At 42.4% G+C, this 22,320-nt stretch overlaps 5 protein-coding genes across 12 annotated transcripts; 1 reads left to right on the top strand and 4 right to left on the bottom strand.

Moving 5' to 3' along the window:
• Window positions 1–1,313: 1,313 nt before the first annotated feature.
• On the bottom strand, window positions 1,314–3,864 carry theg (theg spermatid protein). 7 transcript variants are annotated; one of them, XM_010886375.3, is made up of 8 exons: window positions 3,735–3,864; window positions 3,353–3,423; window positions 3,143–3,204; window positions 2,346–2,415; window positions 2,132–2,258; window positions 1,905–2,061; window positions 1,570–1,770; window positions 1,314–1,490 (listed from the first exon to the last, which is right to left on the bottom strand). In XM_010886375.3, exons 2-8 carry the CDS (start codon window positions 3,412–3,414, stop codon window positions 1,459–1,461), a joined length of 711 nt encoding a protein of 236 aa, XP_010884677.2. In that variant the 5' UTR covers window positions 3,415–3,423; window positions 3,735–3,864; the 3' UTR covers window positions 1,314–1,458. The 7 variants fall into 7 exon arrangements, with proteins under 7 accessions (XP_010884677.2, XP_019898122.2, XP_010884680.2 ...); XM_020042563.2 differs by having other exon boundaries at window positions 3,348–3,423; window positions 3,735–3,860; XM_010886378.3 differs by lacking the exon at window positions 3,353–3,423 and having other exon boundaries at window positions 3,735–3,861.
• A 170-nt stretch (window positions 3,865–4,034) lies between these two features.
• On the bottom strand, window positions 4,035–10,902 carry LOC105019867 (SH2 domain-containing adapter protein F). The gene is made up of 9 exons (XM_010886374.4): window positions 10,185–10,902; window positions 8,976–9,222; window positions 8,722–8,823; window positions 8,346–8,592; window positions 6,703–6,869; window positions 6,512–6,617; window positions 6,181–6,352; window positions 5,980–6,099; window positions 4,035–4,806 (listed from the first exon to the last, which is right to left on the bottom strand). The coding sequence occupies exons 2-9, from the start codon at window positions 9,216–9,218 to the stop codon at window positions 4,620–4,622; spliced, it is 1,344 nt and encodes a 447-aa protein (XP_010884676.1). The 5' UTR covers window positions 9,219–9,222; window positions 10,185–10,902; the 3' UTR covers window positions 4,035–4,619.
• Window positions 10,903–11,682: 780 nt separating this feature from the next.
• Window positions 11,683–15,044, bottom strand: yju2 (YJU2 splicing factor homolog). The gene is made up of 8 exons (XM_010886379.3): window positions 14,875–15,044; window positions 14,465–14,565; window positions 14,211–14,355; window positions 13,945–14,079; window positions 13,683–13,864; window positions 13,428–13,578; window positions 13,173–13,338; window positions 11,683–12,628 (listed from the first exon to the last, which is right to left on the bottom strand). The coding sequence occupies exons 1-8, from the start codon at window positions 14,896–14,898 to the stop codon at window positions 12,495–12,497; spliced, it is 1,038 nt and encodes a 345-aa protein (XP_010884681.1). The 5' UTR covers window positions 14,899–15,044; the 3' UTR covers window positions 11,683–12,494.
• Window positions 15,045–15,559: 515 nt separating this feature from the next.
• Window positions 15,560–18,681, top strand: ebi3 (Epstein-Barr virus induced 3). 2 transcript variants are annotated; one of them, XM_020042147.2, is made up of 5 exons: window positions 15,560–15,756; window positions 15,913–16,030; window positions 16,141–16,367; window positions 16,507–16,637; window positions 18,258–18,681. In XM_020042147.2, the coding sequence occupies exons 1-5, from the start codon at window positions 15,627–15,629 to the stop codon at window positions 18,399–18,401; spliced, it is 750 nt and encodes a 249-aa protein (XP_019897706.2). In that variant the 5' UTR covers window positions 15,560–15,626; the 3' UTR covers window positions 18,402–18,681. The 2 variants fall into 2 exon arrangements, with proteins under 2 accessions (XP_019897706.2, XP_010884682.2); XM_010886380.3 differs by having other exon boundaries at window positions 15,562–15,756; window positions 16,471–16,637; window positions 18,258–18,678.
• odf3l2a (outer dense fiber of sperm tails 3-like 2a) lies at window positions 18,682–22,304 on the bottom strand. Its single transcript, XM_010886382.3, has 7 exons — window positions 22,221–22,304; window positions 21,298–21,464; window positions 20,894–21,004; window positions 20,563–20,676; window positions 20,310–20,451; window positions 19,056–19,242; window positions 18,682–18,861 (listed from the first exon to the last, which is right to left on the bottom strand). Exons 2-7 carry the CDS (start codon window positions 21,341–21,343, stop codon window positions 18,703–18,705), a joined length of 759 nt encoding a protein of 252 aa, XP_010884684.1. The 5' UTR covers window positions 21,344–21,464; window positions 22,221–22,304; the 3' UTR covers window positions 18,682–18,702.
• Between the last annotated feature and the right edge of the window lie 16 nt (window positions 22,305–22,320).

Genomic DNA, 22,320 nt, shown 5'->3' with positions numbered 1-22,320 from the left:
CCTGTCATGGCCAGTCCAATCTCCAGACCTGAACCCCATTGAAAACTTCTGGAATTTGATCAAGAGGAAGATGGATGGTCACAAGCTTGAATTTTTGTGCCAGGAGTGGCATAAAGTCATCCAACAGCAATGTGACAGACTGGTGGAGAGCATGCCAAGATGCATGAAAGCTGTGATTAAAAGTCTGGGTTATTCCACCAATTATTTATTTAAGTTAAAACATTTGTATTTTGTTGTGGAAAAATGAATATGAATTTGTTTTCTTTGCATTATGTGAGGTCTGAAAACAATGCATACCTTTTTTGTTATTTTGACCAGTTGTTTTATACAAATACTGGAATTTGGGTGTAATGCTGTCAGTAGTTTTTAGAATAAAACAAAACTGTTAATTTTACTCAAACACATACCTATGAATAGTAAAACCAGATCACTGCAAAATTATCAGTGGGTCTCTTAATTTTTTCCAAAGCTGTGTATTCTGTGTAGGAATGGTGTGGGTTAAATGTAGTCAAATTGAGACAGACGATTGAGTTGGTGTACCTGAAATTATTTCTCCAATTACAGTACAAGAAAACAATATAGGTTTTGCAATATTTTAAAGGGTGATCATATTGGTCCGTCTTGGCACAATCTAGCATGTTTCTGTTAGGAAACACATCCTCTGTGTAGTGCATGTGCTCAATAACTACATTTGCCATGCAATCCTAAATTACACCATTGTCTACCCATGGTCTACAAAATCCACTCTACACGTTCTACTTTTTGGAATACAAAACTATATTGAGATCAGGCTGGGCGCAGTGGTTCCTCTCCCTTTGGATTTAAACAATGAACATGATGCCTCAGAATTATTAATTCAGTGGGGTACCTTGCTCTCCGTCCTGAAATGTGTTGTTCGCACATTGTCCGAATGTAAGCACAGATAACTGAAGAAACAACTTCAGAAATAGTTTCCTTTGTGGAAACTTGGAAAGGGATTCACCACACCTCTCTCTTTTTATTGCCTTTGTCCACTCTGAGCAGCTCTATGAAACTTCAAAGCTCTTTGACATGGGACACCGGGGGTAAGTAACAAAGCAGTGTTTAATAAATGAGAGAAAACAATGAAAGGAAATTGCAGGGTCATTAACAGGAGGGCATACTCATTTAGAAAAACCCTTTTGTGGGTTTTCTGTCACCTACATCTATTACACAGAAATTACATAACGTTCTGTGTCAACTCCCTTTTGGTGTTGGTTATCGAATGAACAGTATACTGTGACTCTTCAACAGACAACTTCCATTCAACTAAAATAATGACCCAGCAACATGTGTGAATGATACTATGGATGGTCTTTATTTATTAAGGAGTAGGGAGGATCAAGGACATTGGCATGCTGTAGACAGAGGAGAAATAGTATCTGAAAAACAGGCAGCCAGAGGTAGATGTATAAGAGTAGATGCATTTTCTACTTGGCTTCACATTTCCGAGGCAATGGCAGACAAAGCTCCTGTAAAAAAACAAACAGAAAAATATAATTCCAATTAAAAAAAATTAGTAATTAAGTAAATGAAAGAAACTCAGCCCACCAGTAGCCCGCGGCGTGGCACTAGCAGAGCGTGCAGCTAGGGTAACCACGTAGGGATCATAGCCTTGGTACATCGCCTTCCTCTGCTTGGGCTCGGAAAGGACCTGGATCCTCTCACTGGCAACGGCCTCCTTCACCGACTTCGGCACTGGCCAACTTACTGGACGGTCCCGGTGATACTGGGGATGGTCAGACTTAGGGACTAGGAGAGGGGAGCATTGTGGGGTGAGGAGTTAGAGTGTGTGTGACTGAGACTTATAAGATAATAAAATAACACTAGCCTACAGTTGTGTGGCTGTCACCGTGTTAGGTCAATACAAGCCATGACTGCCTTACTGGCGAGGAGCTGTAGTCGGGAGGAGGCCGTTTTGGGGCAGTGGGGCCCCAGTGATGTTTTGGACGGATGGGGAGAATGGAGACTTGGTCTCCGCTTGGGGCAGGCCAACTGGCAGATCCTAGGACTGGCTACTGCAGTCTGTACTGCTCTGCTCGACTACAGACACACAGAGAGACGGTCAGAAATTGTGAAGACCTTCTAAGATCAACTTGTGTGTGTTACTTACGGAGGCCAGAAGGAGGCGTTCTGGTTCCCAGCCTACGGTGGGGAGTCGAGGCAAAGCCAGAGAACACACTCTGTCGGACGGATGTGCCCTCAGAGCTCCAACACTGACCTTCCATTGGGAAGATGGTCTAGGGTGGACGTGGGTAATCACTGACGTCATACACAGCACTTACTGACATACATTTTTAACTGTCATTGACACAGTAAGGTCTCACCTGTTCTGTTCAAACCCAGCATTCATCTGCTTCCTGACACACAGATTGGACCAGCGGGGCATCAACTTTACTATAGTAACAATATAAAAGAGGTTAATACAGGGCTCCCAGGTGATGTACTGATCTAAGGTGATTTGTTGTTGCTAAGCCGTTCTTACTGATGTGTTGCTGGGAGTACCACTTGAAAATGCATATTGGCCAGGCATTGTCAGGGTAAGGGGTGTTCTCGGCGGCAAGGATATCTTTGTCTCACTGCACTCTAGCAACTCTGCTAAAGGCACGTTAGGCACCTGTAAAGGCTAACTAAAATCGTCATCAAGTGAGGATGTCTTCACACAGACTGATCTGACTGACTTTCTGGTTGGATGTGCAGTGTGGGAAAAAAGCTGAATGTCTTGGCGTGATTGCCGTAGAGCAGAGGTGTCAAACCGGTTCCACGGAGGGCCGAGTGTCTGCAGGTTTTTGCTCTCTCCTTGTACTTGATTGGTTAATTAGGTCACTGATTGGTTAGTTTCTACCCTCACCTGGTTGTGTAGGTATGAACTAGGAACCAATTTATAGGAAAAACCAAAAACCTGCAGACACTCGGCCCTTTGTGGAACCGGTTTGACACCTGTGCCGTAGAGGAAGACATGTCACAATTTTCAACTCTCCCGAGTCAGGGTTGTACAATTGGATTCCATGAAAGGAACGAGAAAATCCAGAAAACTGATCATCTACAACAGACATCCCAAAGACAAAAGGAGAGAATGGAGACAGAGGAAATATGAGTGTAAGGGAAAATAACAATATCTTACCAGTTGTGGTGGTTGAGACATTTCTTTCAGGTGAAAGTTCATCGAGCCAGTAGACTGAACGACTGGAAAGACAATGATCAGTTAGTGTTTTTGTCATGCAAAAAAGTTGAAAAATGTATGCTATCATTACTGTTAGTAGGGATGAAAGTTTGCGCGTAATAAATTGCTAAAATGTCTATGTAAAATAAACTACGTGTGGGCTTACAATACCGGTCAGGGAATCTGAGCAGGTCGGGTTTGGGCAGTGCAAGTTGCTCTATCCGGGTCGCCATTCTTGTGAGCTGCAGAAGCGTACCACTAAATTATCTTAAAATGTCTCTGAACACATTACATTAGTCTACCATAACCATGCCATAACACTTAAGTGTCACGACCAAGTATATTATCAATGGCTTGACCACTTAATACATCGACATTTTTCTAATTATGCCCTGGCTGCCACCGACTTCATTTCTAGAGATGTACTGCAGGAGTAACGATTCAGCCTCAGTAGTCGCATGTAGTCACAAGTGCATATTAATTTGATACGGTTGAACGCAAAAGCAATCAAGTGCAGGTAAAAAATATGAGCATATTAAATCACGTAGCTTACCTGATGGCCGGTTCGCGCTGATACTGAACCCTAATTGTCACTATAATGACGCTCGACTCATGTGTTCACGTGGTAGTCGTTACCAAGGAACTAGAAAACTCCCAATTAATATTAATGATTACATTATTAACTGGCATTTATAATAAACACATTTTTGAACGCTCAAATAACTTACAAATACTTGTTCTATTACCATTGTATATCCAGGCAATTTATGTAAACTATTACATTTGAAACTTCACACTTCTTCAACCAACACGTTGTGTGTGTGTGTGTGTGGTCACGTTTTAAACAATTCACTAAAAACAAAATCACACTTTATTTTCATAAAACACAAGAACATTTTACAAACCACCACCACCACAGTAATAAACCAATATATTTGTCTTCAGCTATCATGATCAGTCCAAAATCATTCACACTTTCACACAATAAAACCATGAATCCATAGAAGTACTGAAATAGGTTTGAGGCATACATTTCAGTAAGAGCTTTCTACTATGGCAATGTAGTGTTCTACTGTATAACACTTGTTGGCAACTCCTATTCAACTCCGTTTTTTAATGTGCCATTGGGACGACAGATAATACTCTATTGACATACAGTAACCTGCTCTGTTGCAGTATTTGCCATTGGCCATATAATACAGTTTGGCCTTTGTGATTTCAATCCAGAACTATAATGAAGCACTTAAAAAAACATCACAGTTCCACAAGCAGCCATGTTAGAATCTCCCCAGAGGACAGGATCTTCAGTATTAGTCAATCGTTTTGTCCCAAATGGCACACTATTACCTAAACAGTAAACTAGTAAAGACTGATGTGCCCCAAAAGTAGTACACAAAGGAAATTTGTGCAATTCAGGCTGTGGATATTCATCAGAGGGTCAGAGGGTCTGTACTATGACAGGGTACAGCAGGGACAGGTGTTCAGCCCCTCTAATAGGTAGTTTGTGCGTGGTGTAGTAGTGGATGACCTCTGGTATAGAGGAAAATGGAGGACTGTTCTCCCCTAGGACATAACGGCCATCTGAACTCCGAGTAAACTTCATATGCATGAAGCCGTGACAGCTCCTGAGAGAGAGAAAAGAAGGGGGGGGGGGGGGCTTGGTGAAATCATTAACACTAACATATGGTTAGAGGACATACCTAGGGGATACATTAGGCATGGATGTTGTCAACTGGGCAGAACTTCAAACCTCATTGGCTGATCCTTCCTAATGACCCAGTTGGTAATTTAATCAAAACTCCAACCAGGTCATTATGAGGGATCAGACAGCTAATTATACCACAACTGGCAACTTTAACATAGAGGTGGCCATGTTGGAAAATACACTATAATAGCTTAGATTCACAGGGAGACCTCTTTTAATCTCTAGGTTAACACCTAAATAAAGCTTAAATGAAGATGGGAAAAAATAGAAAAGGAACCAGGCAAGCTTAGTTTAGCCGGCCCACAATTGAAAGTGGTGAATGTTGTTGCAGTCTTTAGCCACTACATCACGGAACTGCACACTTATCCACTGTCAGTATGCCGTCTCCACATTAAATCATTCTGTCACCCATTAACATCACGCAAAGTTTGAATATTTTGCTAGACACCATTATGCATTGTGTTAAACTGACTAACGTTTCTTAGTTTACCTCCTTCACAAATAGCATCTATGAACTGTATGGCTTTTGCCACTGGCCATTTTAACAGCTTATTCGCCATTCGTGAATGACATTAACACAATAACTATCAATATAGGTGACGATAACTGACTTTGTCAATCAAGTGAAAAGACGAGAGAATCATGTAGCCAGCGCAGTTTCTGTCTATCCTGAACAAATCCTAATGTATAATTCGAAAATCCACCAGAACCATTTTATTTTAGGCTTCCTATAAGGTAGATACTGAAGGTTGTAGCCAGCGAAGTATTTGTCCGTCCTGAAAAAACCCTCCGGCATAATGCATTTTGACATTGAAGGGAGTCGAACACAGGACTTGTTGTTCCGTAGTCCGCTTCTCTAACCACTACGCTAATTAACAAGGGGTATTCAGTCAGTGAGGCACTCACTCAGTCAGTCAGTCAGTAAGTCAGTAAGAGACATTCGCTCTTCTAGGCTGGCTCTGCATTCGCAGTCCAGAAAAAAACCATGAAATGGTTATAACGTTGTACAACAGGAGAATATGGCAGACAGTAAGGGAGTGTGTGTGTGTGTGTGTGTGTGTGTGTGCGTGCGCGCGCGTGAGTCTATTGGTACCTGAGGGAGAGGGAGTAGTCTTTTGGACAGGTCTGGCTCTTCCTCACCAGGTAGGAACTCTCTTTACACAACGTCAGTAGAGTCTCTGCTTCTGCACGGCTCACAGCACCGTGGTACCACCTGCAGAAGAAAATATCCCTGTGTAAAACTTAGCCAGGAGGAGCTTCTTAACCATTGACAAGGTTGAGGGGCAGTACTTACACCTGTCTCTCCAAAGGCAAGCAGGGGTCCACTCTCTCCCCCAGGATAGGGGGGGTGTCTCCAAGCCTCAGAAGGCTGGCTGCACTCCCTGGGGCTGTGGGGCTGGTCCTGGGCAGTCTGGCCTGGTCTGACTGGGCTAACGACCTCTCCCATTCTGCCCCCTCAAACTTCACTAAATATCATGAGTTTAATTAGCCAACTACTTAAACTTAGCTTTGCAACCGCCACTGAATGCCTGCTAAACTAGGCTAATACAAAGCACCAGTTTACTTTCTATAGCGTTAGATACAATGCCTTTTGGTTCAACACATTAGTGAAGCTGTATATCTACCTGCTAGGGCTTTCGAGATGTTGTCCTTCTTCCATTCCCAGGGCTGGTCGTATTCATCTGCCGGTCTCTCATCGTCCTGAGGCAGCCTGCTATCTCTGATCTCCTTCTGGAAGATGAGAGGATGAAGATGGATGAGACAGAATCAGGAAAGAAAAAAAAAAAACAGAAGTTGAATAAAATGAAGGTCTTACTGTTTCATCTCTAAGGGACTCTCTCCCCGGCTGTGGCGGCTGCGCCCCCTGGTGGTGATGGCATGTCCTCTCCTCGTAGGGGTTGTCATAGAGTTGACCCCCAACCCCAACCCCTGACCTTCCACTGCCCACTCCAGGCCGACCCCGCTCTGGACCCTGTTGGATCTCTACACACGCAATCAATAAATTAAATATGTATCGGATCGGTGCAGCTTCTGCAGTAATGCGGTCGATGTATCGGTCTGTTGTGGTGAAGAAAGAGCTGAGCCGCAAGGTGAAGCTCTCGATTTACCGGTCAATCTACGTTCCTACTCTCACCTATGGTCATGAGCTTTGGGTCATGACCGAAAGGACAAGATCCCGGATACAGGCGGCCGAAATGAGCTTTCTCCGCTCATTTGTTTTTAAAACCCTAGGAAAGAGGCTTAGTGCAGACAAATCATTAATATTCCTTTCTGGTAGAGAAGCAGTGTGTTGTGTGGTGGCCATCATGAAGTAGTATTCTTCCAGATAAAGTTGGCTTCCCGGAAAATAGGAATAAGATTTAGTATATAGCCTCTGCTGTCTATAAAATCTGAGTAAATCAGGTATTTATGCACATATCAGGTGCTTCAATCTGCCGTGAAAATATGTTTGGGCTTGGGTGTGTCTAACTCTCAACAAGTCTCATTACAAAACTCTCAGAAGATCCAAAATGATTTGGACGTGCACACTCACAACCACCTACTGCTTTTCAAAGGAATACAACTTTTTCCTGCTGGATTGCTTCCAGTGATCTGTAAATGATAAGAGAAGTTGGAAACAAGTTCTGTTCTCTGACAATTGATTCATGAAAAGTCCTTTGGGCAAAAATAGCTTGTTGATCAAAGAGGTTGGAGGAGAATGGAAAGAATCATACAAGCCAGAAGTTGAGCAAAAACCATTGCAGTGGTGTGCAGTAGGGCATCACGGACGTAAACAACTCATCATTCCTTGTCACGGATGAGTTATTGATGGCCTGGATCAGGGGTGGGCAAACTATGGCTGGCGGGTCAAATCCAGTATGTAATGTAAATATCCAATAATCGTTTTGAGGGGAAGTAAAACATAACTCACCAGCCCATTCTTATACATATTAATACAAATTATTTAGACATATTGGACCTACTGTATAAATGTTTTAATGACTGCCCCTTTCTGACCTGCAAAGTATTTATGATTAACAAATTACAAAAAACATTTAAATTTAAAAAACCTGATGTCACCCCTGAGCCAAAAGGTTTAGATTAATGGTAGCTCTTGAAAGTGTAGCCTACAAACTATGCCTAGGCCAGTGAGTCACATTTCCACAGGCTAAGCTTAAAAACCACAAGCCAGTCAAAGGAGTGTTCACAGCAAGTCCAATGATTATCCGACACTGGACAAGTAAATATGATATAATTTACCTACCACATTATTGACAAATGACACACTTGAAAAAAGGGGGCTGTATTGCAAATGGGAATAAAAAGATTTTTGCATGTTGTTATGCTATGCACACTTTATTGTGCCTTGCTGTTCTTGTAGAAACAAGCTAAACCTTACGGTTCACATCACAATACCATCACTGTTGACAATGCCTGTCCAACCACTGATTTACAACTACAACCATTATAAGAACTTGCCTGTGATGACCCTCTGGGCTTCAAAGGGCTCCATGTAGCTGCTGCTGTCCCCCAGACTGTGGCTGAGACCTGGGGTAGGATTAGGGCTGAAGGCTACCAGAGTGGGACTTGAGATGGGGCTCAAGGCAAGGCCTATACTGCAGTGGGGCTCCCAATCCGCTCTGAGCTGTGGAACTGGTCTGGCATCAAACGGGTCTGAGTAGTCAGTGTCTGAGTCCCCTACTGCAGCTGGAGCAGAGGGAAGCACCTGGAGGGAAGACGGGGAAAGATACGAAAAGGTTAAAGGCGTTGACGAATCAAGCGGATACAAGCAACATGAAAGAGGAAGAAGAAAAGAAAGGGGCTCTGCAACATAAAGCGCAAACTGTCAATTTACCGGTTCCTGGTGGATGGAGACGGGGCTAAGAGGGATCTTACTGCGACTGAATTCTTGAGAGTCCAACTTAATTAACCTGTGTTTGGGAGAGACCACCTTCACCTGGAATATAACATTGTCCATAAACATCCAGAATAACATGGTCATAAACACTGCATTTGATACGGTTTTATCCATTCCATTAAAACAATGATATCTCTACCCAGTAGCCTCCGCTGCTGAATTAACACAGTCATAAAACAAAATGCCCATACCTCTGCACCATTAGGCAGGACAGAAGCAAATGCCGGAAATGCAGGCAGGCTTACTGTCCCACTGCAGCCACCATAACAGCCATGTTGTGGTTTATCTGAGATCTGGTAGGGGTCTTCAAAGTCAAGTTCTTTCTGGACTCTGTAGGCCCTAAGGATCTCGCTCTCTTTGTAGTCAGGCCGTGGGGGTTGGGGGGCGTCACGCCGGCTGCCAAAGTTCAAGTACTCCTTTAACCACTTTGCCATGGGTCTGCAGAGAAGGAAAATATATTATTGCTGTAGTTTTTGATGAGCTTTGGTGTACAATGCACACAGCATATTTTCTCATCTGCAACATCAATGGTCACACCCAAGTGTTAAAGTGTGTTTACATTACAATATATTGTGTATTACTAAATGTGTAATATGATAGGTATTTCAATATGAAATATATTTTATGGCATGCTTTATGAAGAGTTTTTGCATTTATTTAGGGCAAGAGGAATTAGCTGCGATTTAACCTGGCCCGGAAACAGGTTTGTTATAGATGATAGTGTTAACTGTAGGGACCATTCTCACTGCTCAAATCTCTTGTAATATACCCTGGGCTCTCACACTGGGCGGTCACTTCCATGAGAGGTCAGCAGGGTAGCTACTTTATTCAAGCTAAGAGTTTAAAATGTAGTAAAATGAAAAAAATAAAAAATAGCTAACATTAGAGACAGCATCTAGTGTTGTCATCTAAGCACTCAACCTAGAGTTGGAGTCGAATCCCAGTCCAAGCCTGCTTCCCCAAACGTGTCTCTATGTTCCGGTCCAAGTCTTAGACAAGTGTCCATCTTAACTAAACAACTGTTATGTATAGTCAAATATAATTGTGTCACTAAATTGCATGTTATCCATTTTTCTTTTCGTGCCACCAAATGTTTACATGCAAAGTATGTATTGCTGGCAGTGATAAAGTTACCAGCCATGGGTACAGTATATAACTGCTTGTCTCTTACTGAACTAGCTATTTCAAGTTTTTTTAATGTGTTGGCTAGCTAGTTAATGCATATGGAAACAGTACAATACACTACAATAGGTTTGATAGCTCGGCAGCTATAGCAATGGAGTAAGTAGTGGTATTACCTAGCTAGCAATCTATGGTCTTTGTATATGATTTGCTGGGCCTGGCTAGTTCTAACATATTTTCTGTAGTTTCCACAAATGTTTTTAACTGCCAATACTTACGTTTTAATAGAACTCTAGGCCGCTACACAGAGACTTCGTTGTTATGTGTACACCCCCCATAAAATCACAAACATTTTATTTTAACGTTAGCTAGCTAACTTATTTACTTAGCTACAGTAGCTAACTAGCTGGCGCTTTTATAGCTAAAACGAACTTCTCAGCTCTAGCGAGTGAAAACAAGTTTCTCTACCACCAATCACGAAGTAAAACACTGCGTCCTTCAGGTTAAAACAAATAATTAATTGCATTACCGAGACATTATTTCAGTTAGCTTTAGCTAAATGGCTAGTTAACGTTACAATCTCTTGCTAGCCTAGCTAGCTACAAGAAAGTGAACTGAAAATTAAAGGGGAGTGTGACTGTTTGAGCAGAAACTGAAGTTGGGCAGACATAATCTTCTTGATAAATAAATACGAAGAACTGTGTTTCAAATAATGATATTTTCAGCTCGCAGACCGTTAAAATTGCTTAGGAAATTATTTTCGATTAACTTTATTTAAAAAATATATTCCATAAATGCGCGCGCCAGGCGGGACTAGCAGCTCGAACACTAGATCGTGCAGCGCCAACTAGTCAATTTAGTGAACAATAATTTAGCTCTATAAATTGGCGTATTACGAGTGCCTCCCGTGTATACAAACAGCGATATATTTCTATAATTGAAGGCTGAAAATGAATTTGACTGCTGTCATTAAAGACACATAGTGTTTACTGCTTAAATATTAACATCAGTGAAACTTAAGCTAAACTGACAACGGCGTGAAGGGCAAACATTTCTGCAAGGACGTCCCATCATTAAGGAGGCCAATATATTGCGTGCGTGTTCACGAGAGGGGGTACGATGCTGGCAGGGGGTCTGTTTTTGGCACCACACCGACCTGCACTCCCACGCTGACTGTTAAATTATAGGTGTACACCGGCCTGGTATGCATCGTACAGGGACGATCATTTAAAAGGGTACGTCTTCATGGAGCAGGAGGCGGACGAACTGCTTTGACTTTTTGATTTCCTAATTTTGTCAGTTTGGACGAGAATGGAAGGCATTGACTGGACCGCTGACTACCGACTTTTAATGTCCACTGGACTGACTCCATGATACTTTACTGCCACCCACAAAGCCCTTCTCCCAGACAATAATGAAAATATTAGGGCAGGGTGGTGATGTATATTAAAAGAGAGTTGTGGAAACGTGGAAAAAGAAGGTGTTGGCGTTTCTATTGTTAAAAAAGACCCAGAACAAGGATCAAGTTAGTGTCAGGTGTAAGATGCGGTGAGCGTATTGTCATCCTACAATCATGCCTGGTTGTTGCAACTTACCATAAATTCTCCAAGTTTAATGTTTACGACTTAAGAGACATCAAATGAATCAGTTTTGTTGTGTAAGTAATACTTCAGATTAAGTCACAATGCAATTTTTTTTTTTAAAGAACCACTGATTTAAAGTAAAATACGTATTTAATAGAAAGGCACAAAACAAACTGACACACCTACACAGGGGTGGAGGGTAGTGGCTTTAAAAAAGTTATTTTATAAAATACCAGGTGAAAACTAAATCTGGGGTAGGGTTCACAAATCAAGACTCAAAAACTCTCCTGTACTCTGAAACAACCACTGTACTTACAGCAGATATACACCAGGCAATTTAAACCCTGTTTGAGTCCAGCTGGGGCATATCAGGCCCAATACCATGAGCACTGCATATCAAGGGGGGCCAGAGGGGCATAAGTGACACTTTGGGCAAATATGAGTTATATATATATATATCAAATGAAAGCTCTCGAGTTCTGTTCAGTGCCAAAATGAAAGAAGTGACATCATGACCAATAAAGAATAAAACAATAAATCTTAAAGACCTAACTGTTAAAAATGGGCTTTGGCCAAATTTAGTTTTGGCTCTCCTGTAAAATTTGTTAAATGACACTTATGCCCCTCTGGCTCCAAACCCTCAATATCTTCTCATATTGTTCTGTGTTGGTAACAGAAATATAATAGCCATTAGAAACCTCTGGGGTTTGTGGCCAATATACCACAGCTAATGATTAGATGCTATTATAGTATTTGGTTGTTTCTTACCTCACAATTGCCCCTCTGTTTTTTCTCTTATTTATAACAACATACACATGAAATTATACCCTTTGCTTACAAATAACAATCTGATCTCACATCAGTCCATTACTTTTCTGGATTGACTTTTCATGAACTGTTCAAAATCATATCAACAGATTTCTATATCCAATGAAACTGTGGTCCATGTCAGTACATTTCAGTCGATGGCTGAGCATTTTGAGTAGCCAAAGCATTGCCAGATTTTCATTCACTGTCGTTACTGTCATTGCTGTCAGAATACGCCCCAAGGAGGCTGAGAGATGATGACCCATTCTGTGTGGTGACTGGTTTGGCAGTCTCTGTCGTCAAGGTTGCAGCAGAAATTACCGTCTTCAGAACTGCAAAGCAGGAAGTACAGAGGTTAAAATGAGACAAAGCAGAAGCATCTTCAACCATACAGTCACCATATAGCATAGTGACTTCCTGCAGTGCTAACAAAATCCTCATTTGGCAAGACTGTTTCGACCGTACTCTCAAGTTCAGAGGCCTTTGTATGCCTCAATAATGAGTAATGGTGAGTGGAGCTGGCTTCGAGGTCCAGAGTTGACTACCGCTTGTCTATAACGTGCCCCTCTAACTCGCTCCCTATGAAAGATGCAACTTATTTACATCTTCTGATCCCATAAAATTGCTTCAAGGACCTCAGTGTTCAAATAAGGAACTGAAATGATCCCTCTGTACACAACTGCAGTGAAAAAACAAACAGTGCCTCGTCAACCTCAGACAGTCCCAGAGGACCCTCACAAAGGGTCTCCAGCTGCATAACCGCCTGGTACAGGAACTGCGGTTTCTGAGTGAATGGGATTTACCGTGAATGGGATCTAAGCACTGAAACATTGCCTTTAAAAGCCACAATGCCTTCAGTCTGTGAACAAAGTTTACCTGTCTGTGTGTTAGGGCCTGCAGGGGGCACTGGAGTGCCTTGTTTAGGGATGGATGGTTTCTTTCTAACCACCAGGCTTCCCAGTGCCCCTCCACCTCCCAGCCCCCCCACACTTCTTTCCCAGCTCGCCACCTTCGGCTTCCTCAATGTTCCCACCGAGGGCCCCTGTAGAAACACACAACAAAATGGACATCAGGCATGTTGGTCAAAACTGACTGTGTGTGTGTGTTTGTGTGTGTACGTACACGTCCTACCTGTGTGTCTGTGAGTTTGTCTGTGGTGAGGATGTCAGTAGGCCGGTCTATGCTGGGTTTCTTGGGTCTGCTGCTGCAGCTCTCACTCTCCTGGTCTGAGTCAGAGTCTGAGTCCCTCAACCTCTTCACTAGAGCTCTTTCTAGCATCTCCCTGTAACACAGACACACAGACGTTGTCATTTTGATATACTTCATAAAACCAATTTCCTTGACTTTCAACAACCATGTCTTTTTCTTCTCTTCCTCTCAACTCACTGTGTCTCCCTCTCGTCCTCCTCCTTCTCCCTCTCTCTCTCCCTTTGTTCCAGCACTTTGTATGTTCCTAGCATTCCTTCAAAGTCCACTGAAGCCTGTCTTTGGTTTAACTCTTTGAGCTCCTGGAGATTCTCCAGAACCTCCATCTCCATCTTTGAGTCCCGCGTACGATTCTCCAACACCTAGAACACAATCTCATCAGTATATCTCATCACATTTTATCAGTCCCTGTCCAAAATTGGCATAGGTTTTAGAAGTGTACCTTCATAGGGTTATTCAACTCCTCCTCCTCTCTGTCCTTTATTATCTTTTTCTCCTCCTCCTCCAGCAGTTTCTCTGCCTGGAAGTTCCTTGTGGCACCATGTTCCATGGCATAGTCTGTGTTCTCCGGATCAGTCTACATACAAAACACAGACTGGATTAAGGACACATAAAACACAAATACAAAAACCTTTCAAAGGCATAGTCTGTTTTCATTGGATAGTTCTACATACACACTACATACTGGGCAAGAACACACACACTTACCTTAAATGTGATCTCAGCCAAGCATCGTGTACACTTGATATAGAAGCGGAAGATGGGCAGTCCCATGTACAGCTCATTCTGCACAGTCTCTTTACGGGCGTTAAATTTCTTCCCCTTGTAAATATATTCCCCACAGGTCTTACACCTATGAGGTAAACAGAAGAAGGGGCAGGGTCAGAGCAAACACACACCTTGACACATACTACCCCATTTGCCTGGGGACTGTTTCTAGGCAGGCTGCGGTGTTAACATACCTCATATTAAAGGGAGCCATCAGCCGGACCACATATTGCCTATCTTTAGGGAGCTTGAGCTTGGGGATTTTAGATGGGTCGAAGTCTGGCGGGTAGTATTTCTACAGTAGAAAGAACGCAGTGTCAGTTAACCACAAAATATCAGGGTCACAATAACAAAACATATAATGAGATTAAAACATTCAGTCACAGTCAGCCTAGCTTGTCACATACGCCTAAAGTTCTTTTTTGTTGACCACCTAGGTAGTACGGAAAATGTGATACCTTACTAGTTAGATAGCCAACAAGAAAATTAAAGTTTTGGTTTACACATGCAAGCCCGGCTAGCAACTTTGAGCTAGCATAGCAATCCCAGTTTTCAGCGAATCGAGGAAAAAGGCATGATGAATAAGCACAATATATATACTCACGTTTAAGACTTTTCTTTCTGACATTCTTAAAAAGAAACAAAAGCTACGTTAAACAACGAAAATGGAAGGATTGTCCGTTAATACTAGTAAATGGCTAGTTAGCTTGCCCCAAATGCGATGATTAAAAAAAACAGCGGAAGTCGCTTCTGGTCCGGTTCCTCCAGCCTTCACAATAGAAGTCGGTCACATAAAAAAGTACACATTCAACATATTTTTAATGTTCATGTAAATCTACTCTAAACAATCATTATATGGCCATCAAAGGGTGGTCATTTCAGCAATACATCAACTTATAAAACATATTTATTCAAATGGGATTGCATACGGAGGGAGTGGGAATAATACCTATTATGCCATATGGTCTAGAACCTACTTATCTAGGGTTGAAAATAATACACTCAAAAGCAAATCAAATGTTGTATTTACAATGGCAGTGAGAACGTGAAGTGCAGATATTAGCTCTGAATTGAAAAACACCTTGCCCTGTCAAAATATTATTTGTTACTGGCTTTGTTGTTACCAACTGTCCTGAAACAGTAATCGAACATTTGTGTGTATTGCTCAACTCCAAATCTGCCTACAGGTTGGGACAGCTTTAGCTGGGGGGTTTGTGGTTTTATTTGCATCCAGACAAATTGAGTAGACTTTGAACTGTGGGCCGCTTAATAGAACTGTCAGTCACTTATAAAGTCAGTCTGTCAGTCAGTCAGTCAGTCAGTCACTTTATTCTGTCTAGTCTTAACATACGAGGAATGTACCACAAGCATTGTGGATTTGTTCTGTTCTGGCTGTATGCCTGCGCTTTAATGGCTCTCAGTGGACTATTTTGCAGCAATGGGACAATTCTGACAGCTCCATCAGGGGAGAACAGAACAGATTTAGGTGAGATTGCATCGTTCAAGAGATGCCAAGTTGAAACATTGTAGATAACCCTCTCCTTTACCTTTCCATGCCCTCTCATCTTCTCTCTCTCCTTCTCTCTTTCTCTCTTTCCTGTGTATTTGACGGGGGCTTTGAGTGTGTCTTTTGCCATGGCAGATCCCCCCTCGCGTCTGGAGGTACATTGCTGGTCTCCAAGTTACCCCTTCAAAGTCCTATGCTCTTGGCTGGAGTTGCCACAGACCCAGCTGGTCACTCACTACATCGTCACCTACAGGTACAACTTTGTGTGTGTGTGTGTGTGTGTTCGTGTGTTTGGGAAAGAGAGCTATAGGTTTATAGATTAACGAAGCATTCCTTCTCTCTATGTTTTTCACTCTGTCATAGTGTCAAGGGCGGGGAGATCCAGCAGTGCCATCCCCACCCGGTCTCCATGGCATCTCTCTCCATCCCTGAGTCCTCTCTACCCAGGGAAAACAACTCCTCCGCAAGGACAATGTGGCGCTGTGTCCTAGAAGACCTGAAGCTCTACACCTCTTACCAACTAAACGTCACAGCGGTCAACACTGCGGGCAGCGCCTCCCACCTGCAGCTCTTCACTCTAGAGGACATTGGTACGAACATGCCTGCCTGGCTGTCTGTTTGTCTCCCACCAATTTCAACAGCAGTAGTAGTATTACATTTCGAAACTGTATGCATCTTTCTGTATGTGTGTAGTGAAACCAGACCCCCCTGTGAATGTCACTGTGCAAGTTGTACCTGGGAAACTGAAGCTGTTAGTAAAGTGGGACCCTCCCCCTTCCTGGTCTGACCACACCCTCTTCCCGCTCATGTACAAAGTGAGATACCAGTGGGAGAACAAGGGCGTCTCGCATGCGATAACAGTGAGTATGACAGACTATGCGCATGTGCGTGTCTATGTGCAGGTGTGGGTTACGTAAGGGTGTGTGTGGTGTGACATACCGTGGATATAAAAAGTCTACACACCCCTGTGAAAATGCCAGGTATTTGTGAAGTAAAAGAATGAGACAAAAATTAATCATGTCAGAACTTATTCCACTTTTAATGTGACCTATAATGTGAACAATTCAATGAAAAAACTAACTGAAATCTTTGAGGGGGAAAAATGAAAAATAAAAACCTTACAATAACCTGGTTGCATAAGTGTGCAAACCCTCTTATAACTGGGGATATTGCTGTGTTCAGAATTAACCAATCACATTCAAGCTCATGTTAAATAGAAGTCATTACACACCTGCCATAATTTAAAGTGACTCTGATTAATCACAAGTTCAGCTGTTCTAGTAGGATTTTCTGGACATTTTCTTAGTTGCATCTCAGAGCAAAAGCCATGGTCCGCAGAGAGCTTCCAAAGCATCAGAGGGATCTAATTTTTGAAAGATATCAGTCAGGAGAAGGGTACAAAAGAATTTCCAAAGCATTAGCTATACCATGGAACACAGTGAAGACAGTCACCATCAAGTGGAGAAAATATGGCACAACAGAGACATTACCAAGAACTGGACGTCCCTCCAATGTTTATGAAAAGACGAGGGAGGCTTCCAAGAGGCCTACAGCAACATTAAAGTAACTGCAGGAATTTCAAACATCAAGTCCCCCAAAAGCAGGTGGGAAAATGTGTTATGATCTGTTGAAACCAAGGTTGAACTTTTTGGCCATAATTCCAAAAGGTATGTTTGGCACAAAAACAACACTGCACATCACTCAAAGAACACCATACCAACAGTGAAGCATGGTGGTGGCAGCATCATGCTTTGGGGCTGTTTTTCTTCAGCTGGAACCGGGGCCTTAGTCAGGGTGGAGGGAATTATGAACAGTTCCAAATACCAGGCAATTTTGGCACAAAAACTTCAGGCATCCATTAGAAAGCGGAAGATGAAGTTCACCTTTCAGTATGACAACATATCCAAATCCAAAAAAGCATGGCTTCACCAGAAGTAGATTCGTGTTTTGGATTGGCCCAGCCAAAGCCCTGACCTGAATCCAATTGAACATCTGTTGCGTGATTTGAAGAGGGCTGTGCACAGGAGATGTCCTCGGAATCCGATAGATTTGGAGTGCTTTTGCAAAGAAGAGTGAGCAAATATTGCCATGTGAAGATGTGCCATGCTAACAGACTCCTACCCAAAAAGACTGAGTGCTGTACTAAATTCAAAAGGTGCTTCAACAAAGAATTAGTTTAAGGGTGTGCACACTTATGCAACCAGGTTATTGTGAGTTTTTTTATTCTTTATTTCCCCCCCTCAAACATTTCAGTTTGTTTATCAATTGAATTATTCACGTTATAGGTCACATTAAAGGTGGAAACATTTCTGACATGATATATCTTTGTCTCATTCTTTTATATCACAAGAACCTGGCATTTTAACAGGGGTGTGAAGACTTTTCATATCGACTGTATAGGCTGCTTCCTATCTCCTCACCTGTCTCTCTCCTTCTCTCCCACCCCTTACTCCTCTCTCCTCCATCATCTCCCTCCACAGTTGGATCCGTTTGAGAACACCCAGAAGGTTTTGCCTGGCCTGTCTCCTGGGAGATCATACCTGGTTCAGGTGTGTTCCATGGAGCACATGGGGATGGGCCAGAGCAGTAACTGGAGCCCACCCGTTACTGTCACTATGCCATGAGACTGATGCCCAGCTGATATTGTACATACACATACAGCACCAGTCAAAAGTTTTTGTAGGGAAGGGTGTGACCTTAATGGGTAAATGTACCCAAACATTTGACTGATACTGTATACACATAGATCTTACACATAGATCACACAAATGTACATCAATATAATCTGGATTAGCAATGAAATTGACACTTTATTTGAAACATTTTGTGATATAAATGCTAACTAAAGCAATACAAATGTATTTAACACAAAATTGGCTACAGCAACTTAATAAAGCACGGATATGTAAAAGAAACAAAAACATATCAGTCTAAAACATCCACCACTAGAGGAGTTACAAACTCAGAGTGTCTGATGCCCAGGGAGTAAGATGGAGGTCTGGGAAGGTGGAGCAGAACCTTCTCTGGGCTGTGGGTCCCTGGCCCGGGCTTCTGTGATTGGTCACTGGGCCGTCTGGTCCGGCTCTACATTGAAATCCCAATCACAACCAAGGGAATTTAAAATCATAATTTGTCCAGTAAGGAATATGTAATATAATATATATATATATATATATATATATATATATATATATATATATATATATATATATATATATATTTTATTAAACCAAACATAAACAAAAACCTAAAAAGCAAATGTAAATGAAGCTGTAAACCTGCATAGAGAAAGAGGGCTGTCGTGTGAGGTAGACACTGGGGTCAGTGCTGTTGTAGCGTCCTGGTCCAGGGGTCATGGAAAGGTCTTCTGATGGAGCTCCTACCTGCCTGCGCGCTGCCAGACTATAACTGGCACTGGATGGCTTGTGGGGCACCTGGGTACCCAGCAGGTTAGGGAGCGTGTATCTGGGAAGACAATAAGACTCAAATGAAAAATGTAGTGTAATCTATCTCTCTCTTTCTGTCTCAATTCATTTAAAATATCTTTACTGATGTATCTATGTACAAATTGTACTGCAGAATCTTACTCATCATGATTAATGTAATGATAATAATAAATATAAATATGTTCAACAGGGCAATGAGTATATCAATAATAGACATTAGAAAAACATACAACAATAAGGGCTTTAGACATTGTGCAATTTTGTTGCTCTGTCAGACATTGTCCCTCATTTCGTAACAGGCAGCAGTGTAGCCTAATCTTCCAAACCAAAGCTCTCTGCATTCTCCCTCAAAAAGGATGGGGTACCGGTTTCTCATCAGAGAGGTCTTGAAAACCATGAATAAGGTCTCAAATGTGGGGAAATTACACGCTTTAGTAATATTTTTTTGGGGGGTACATTTTGTCAGGATATGCAGCTCTCACTCAACAACTGGTACAGTCTACTGGGAGCCAGGTTTTCATGTGGATACCGTTCTCAATGACGAGTCTGTGTTTTCTGAGCTTTTACTTTGTCCACACATTTCTAAACTGGTGATGATCTTTTACTATCAATTTTGGGCCAAATAGCAACGCATTTTTGTTTTTGTTTTATACTTGTTTCCCAATAGGTCATTTTGTTTGGTAATTTCGTTCATTTGGATATCTCGGATGATGATGGATTTTTATTGTTGCTGGGTATTGGCCTCATTCAGCCCTGCATGCATCGTTCGTAGTTTTCCTCTGGACATGTCGGATAATCTTACAATTCTGCGAGCAGGGGTTCAATAGGGCTCTTTTCCTAGTTAGTAAAATCACGTTTTGGCTTAATGACCCATTCAATATCTGTTTAAAGGCTTTTCAATTCATTTTATTTGTTGTAATTAACGGTGTAGGATGCAGAGGGCTTTCTCTCAGTTCATTCACCGCCTCACTGAGATGTCCAATATAGCCTTATTTTTAAACCTAATTCATGCAGTACACTACTCTCCCAATCTCTCCCCCTCTCTCTCTCTCGGTTTGTCTGTCTGTCTCTATCTCTCATTCATACCTGTTGGGGGCAGGCACAGCATCCACTATACGGTAGCGTGTCCGAGAGCCAATAGTGTAGGAGGGAGGTCTGCGATGAGTGTTGAAGGGAGGAGCGTTTTCTGGGCTGTAGGCACCTGGACCTGGAGTCTGGAAAAGCTCAGCTGGTGGAGAAAGCCATGGAGAACATGAAGAATGTCTGGTAACAAATGGACCGTTTGGGCTGAACTGAGTTTTCGTTACATTGAAGTTAATCATGGAGAAGCCAGACTAACCGATGTGTCTTGCCCTGCCCAGCATAGAGAAAGAAGGGGTTCCGTCGCGGCCAAAACGAGTCATCTTGGCATCGACATGGTACCGTGGTCCGGGACTGGAATCCACAGAGACCACTGTGGAGAAGAATACAATAATTCATATTAATAAAGGTCAGGTTTAATTTAAAAGGTAGAACTTGAACATTTTTTGCAGGGATTTTCATAGACTTTACCCGGGAGTTGGAATTATCATGGCAGGTGACAAAGTGTTTGAATAAGTTCTATGATACAAGTGCAATGCGCAAGTCGTGCAACGCGACAGGACTGAGATGGACCCCAGGGACTCACTCACTTCTGCTGCTCAGGCGGCTGTGAAAGGAGTAGGCGGGGCTACTGGGCTTGGTGAAGTCATGGTTGATGTAGCCCACCGTTGGAGGTAGAGCATAGCGACCAGGGCCTGGGCCTAGCAATGGAGCAATGAATATAATGAAGATGACCAATGTTGATGTAAAAAAAAAAAAAACCACTGCAAGTTTAACTTTTGACTCCTTCATGAACATTCCTGTTAATAAAGCTGCTAGGTTTTCATTCTCAGCAGCGCATTCTTCATTTAGCGCCTGGTTAAATCAGTTTATATTGATTTGAAAACAGAAATATTGACACCATTTCTGTTTAGCGCCTGTCCCCGTCACCTAAATTCAACATTGAATCAAGACATTCATCAAACAGATCGCATCACACAGGTATTACACAAACCTCTCTCTCTGCCAGCGATGATCGGACGTCTCTTCACTGCTTCCATTCTTTGACAATCTCTTTATATTGTCTTCCCCCTTCCTTTCTTTCTCTGCGTTTTGTTCTTCAGTCTTTCCCAGGTACAGTGGCTAATGCTTATGCGCAGCCCTGCGATTTGCCTGCTGCCTCTGGTCCAAAAAAAGGCCAATCAGCGTAACACCAATGATTAGCAGGAGAACAGATACTGTGTGATTTGATCCTTTGTTAGTCCAGACATGTTGTCGGTATGGGTCTTTAGACACCTTAACAAAAAAGTTATACAGCCTAAATCTTGCACAGAGAGCTTTCTCTCTTCCCTAGTTTTTCCTTCTCTCTGCTGGCCAGACTTCGCTGTTCTGTCACTGAGTCTATCCCTGCACATCCTGTCTCTTTAGGAAAAGCACAGCCTCCGAGGATAAATTATAGATGGTCTTTAGTGAGACGAGGAAACTTTATCTCCATTATCCGGCCCTGGGTTCACCAAAATCACCGTGTCACTTCCCAGTGTGTTAGAGGAGAATCTATGTTTGTGGCATTAGTACGCTTCTCTAACAATTTAACATTTACTTGTGGTAGCAAACTAATGCCAAGGCTTTTGATAAGCTAGTTAACAATGTTGCAGCGCGGTGTATCAGAGTCTAGGTTTAACTTCCCAGTGTTCAATGGCAGAGGGAGGTGAGTAAAGCTCTGACCACCCAAGCCTGCTTAATTATTAACAGACAATGACCCAGGATGCCCTCTGGCTGTAGTAACAGGACCCGACTGCCATGTCATCCACAGACAATTCGGGCGTTGACCATAAACAAGCTGAGTAAACAGAGTCGGGTTGCTCCAAATGGTGCTGAGCCATTTTTGCTTGCTAATGCAGTGTGCATGCAAATAAAACGACATTTTCTGTCACAAACCTTTTCCTTTTACCACTCGTTTTAAGCACAGGCCTGTTTAGAAGGGAGGTCGGACATCTCATACTCCGTGGATCTGTATGTGACTAATACCAGGGACTGT

Source organism: Esox lucius, chromosome 22, assembly GCF_011004845.1.
Source record: "Esox lucius isolate fEsoLuc1 chromosome 22, fEsoLuc1.pri, whole genome shotgun sequence".
Lineage (NCBI taxonomy): Eukaryota > Metazoa > Chordata > Actinopteri > Esociformes > Esocidae > Esox > Esox lucius.
Note: the sequence above shows the minus strand (reverse complement) of the source record. Positions and strands in the feature narration are given on the sequence as shown.

Excerpts from the sequence above, each read along its gene's own strand:
- theg (XM_034289843.1), bottom strand. The coding sequence starts at position 3,269 with ATGATAGCATACATTTTTCAACTTTTTTGCATGACAAAAACACTAACT. Across the intron at positions 2,416-3,142 it reads TGTCTCAACCACCACAACTG|TAAAGTTGATGCCCCGCTGG; the intron begins GTAAGATATTGT and ends TTGTTACTATAG. Across the intron at positions 2,259-2,345 it reads GCTGGGTTTGAACAGAACAG|ACCATCTTCCCAATGGAAGG; the intron begins GTGAGACCTTAC and ends CGTCCACCCTAG.
- LOC105019867 (XM_010886374.4), bottom strand. The coding sequence starts at position 9,218 with ATGGCAAAGTGGTTAAAGGAGTACTTGAACTTTGGCAGCCGGCGTGAC. Across the intron at positions 6,618-6,702 it reads AGTCCCTTAGAGATGAAACA|AAGGAGATCAGAGATAGCAG; the intron begins GTAAGACCTTCA and ends CTCATCTTCCAG. Across the intron at positions 4,807-5,979 it reads GACTACTCCCTCTCCCTCAG|GAGCTGTCACGGCTTCATGC; the intron begins GTACCAATAGAC and ends TCTCTCTCTCAG.
- yju2 (XM_010886379.3), bottom strand. The coding sequence starts at position 14,898 with ATGTCAGAAAGAAAAGTCTTAAAC. Across the intron at positions 13,865-13,944 it reads AGTTGAATAACCCTATGAAG|GTGTTGGAGAATCGTACGCG; the intron begins GTACACTTCTAA and ends ATTGTGTTCTAG. Across the intron at positions 12,629-13,172 it reads AGGCCCTAACACACAGACAG|TTCTGAAGACGGTAATTTCT; the intron begins GTAAACTTTGTT and ends CCTGCTTTGCAG.
- ebi3 (XM_010886380.3), top strand. The coding sequence starts at position 15,627 with ATGTACCACAAGCATTGTGGATTTGTTCTGTTCTGGCTGTATGCCTGC. Across the intron at positions 15,757-15,912 it reads GGAGAACAGAACAGATTTAG|ATCCCCCCTCGCGTCTGGAG; the intron begins GTGAGATTGCAT and ends TTGCCATGGCAG. Across the intron at positions 16,031-16,140 it reads CACTACATCGTCACCTACAG|TGTCAAGGGCGGGGAGATCC; the intron begins GTACAACTTTGT and ends ACTCTGTCATAG.
- odf3l2a (XM_010886382.3), bottom strand. The coding sequence starts at position 21,343 with ATGGAAGCAGTGAAGAGACGTCCGATCATCGCTGGCAGAGAGAGAG. Across the intron at positions 20,452-20,562 it reads GGGCAGGGCAAGACACATCG|CTGAGCTTTTCCAGACTCCA; the intron begins GTTAGTCTGGCT and ends TTTCTCCACCAG. Across the intron at positions 19,243-20,309 it reads GCTGTGCCTGCCCCCAACAG|ATACACGCTCCCTAACCTGC; the intron begins GTATGAATGAGA and ends TTGTCTTCCCAG.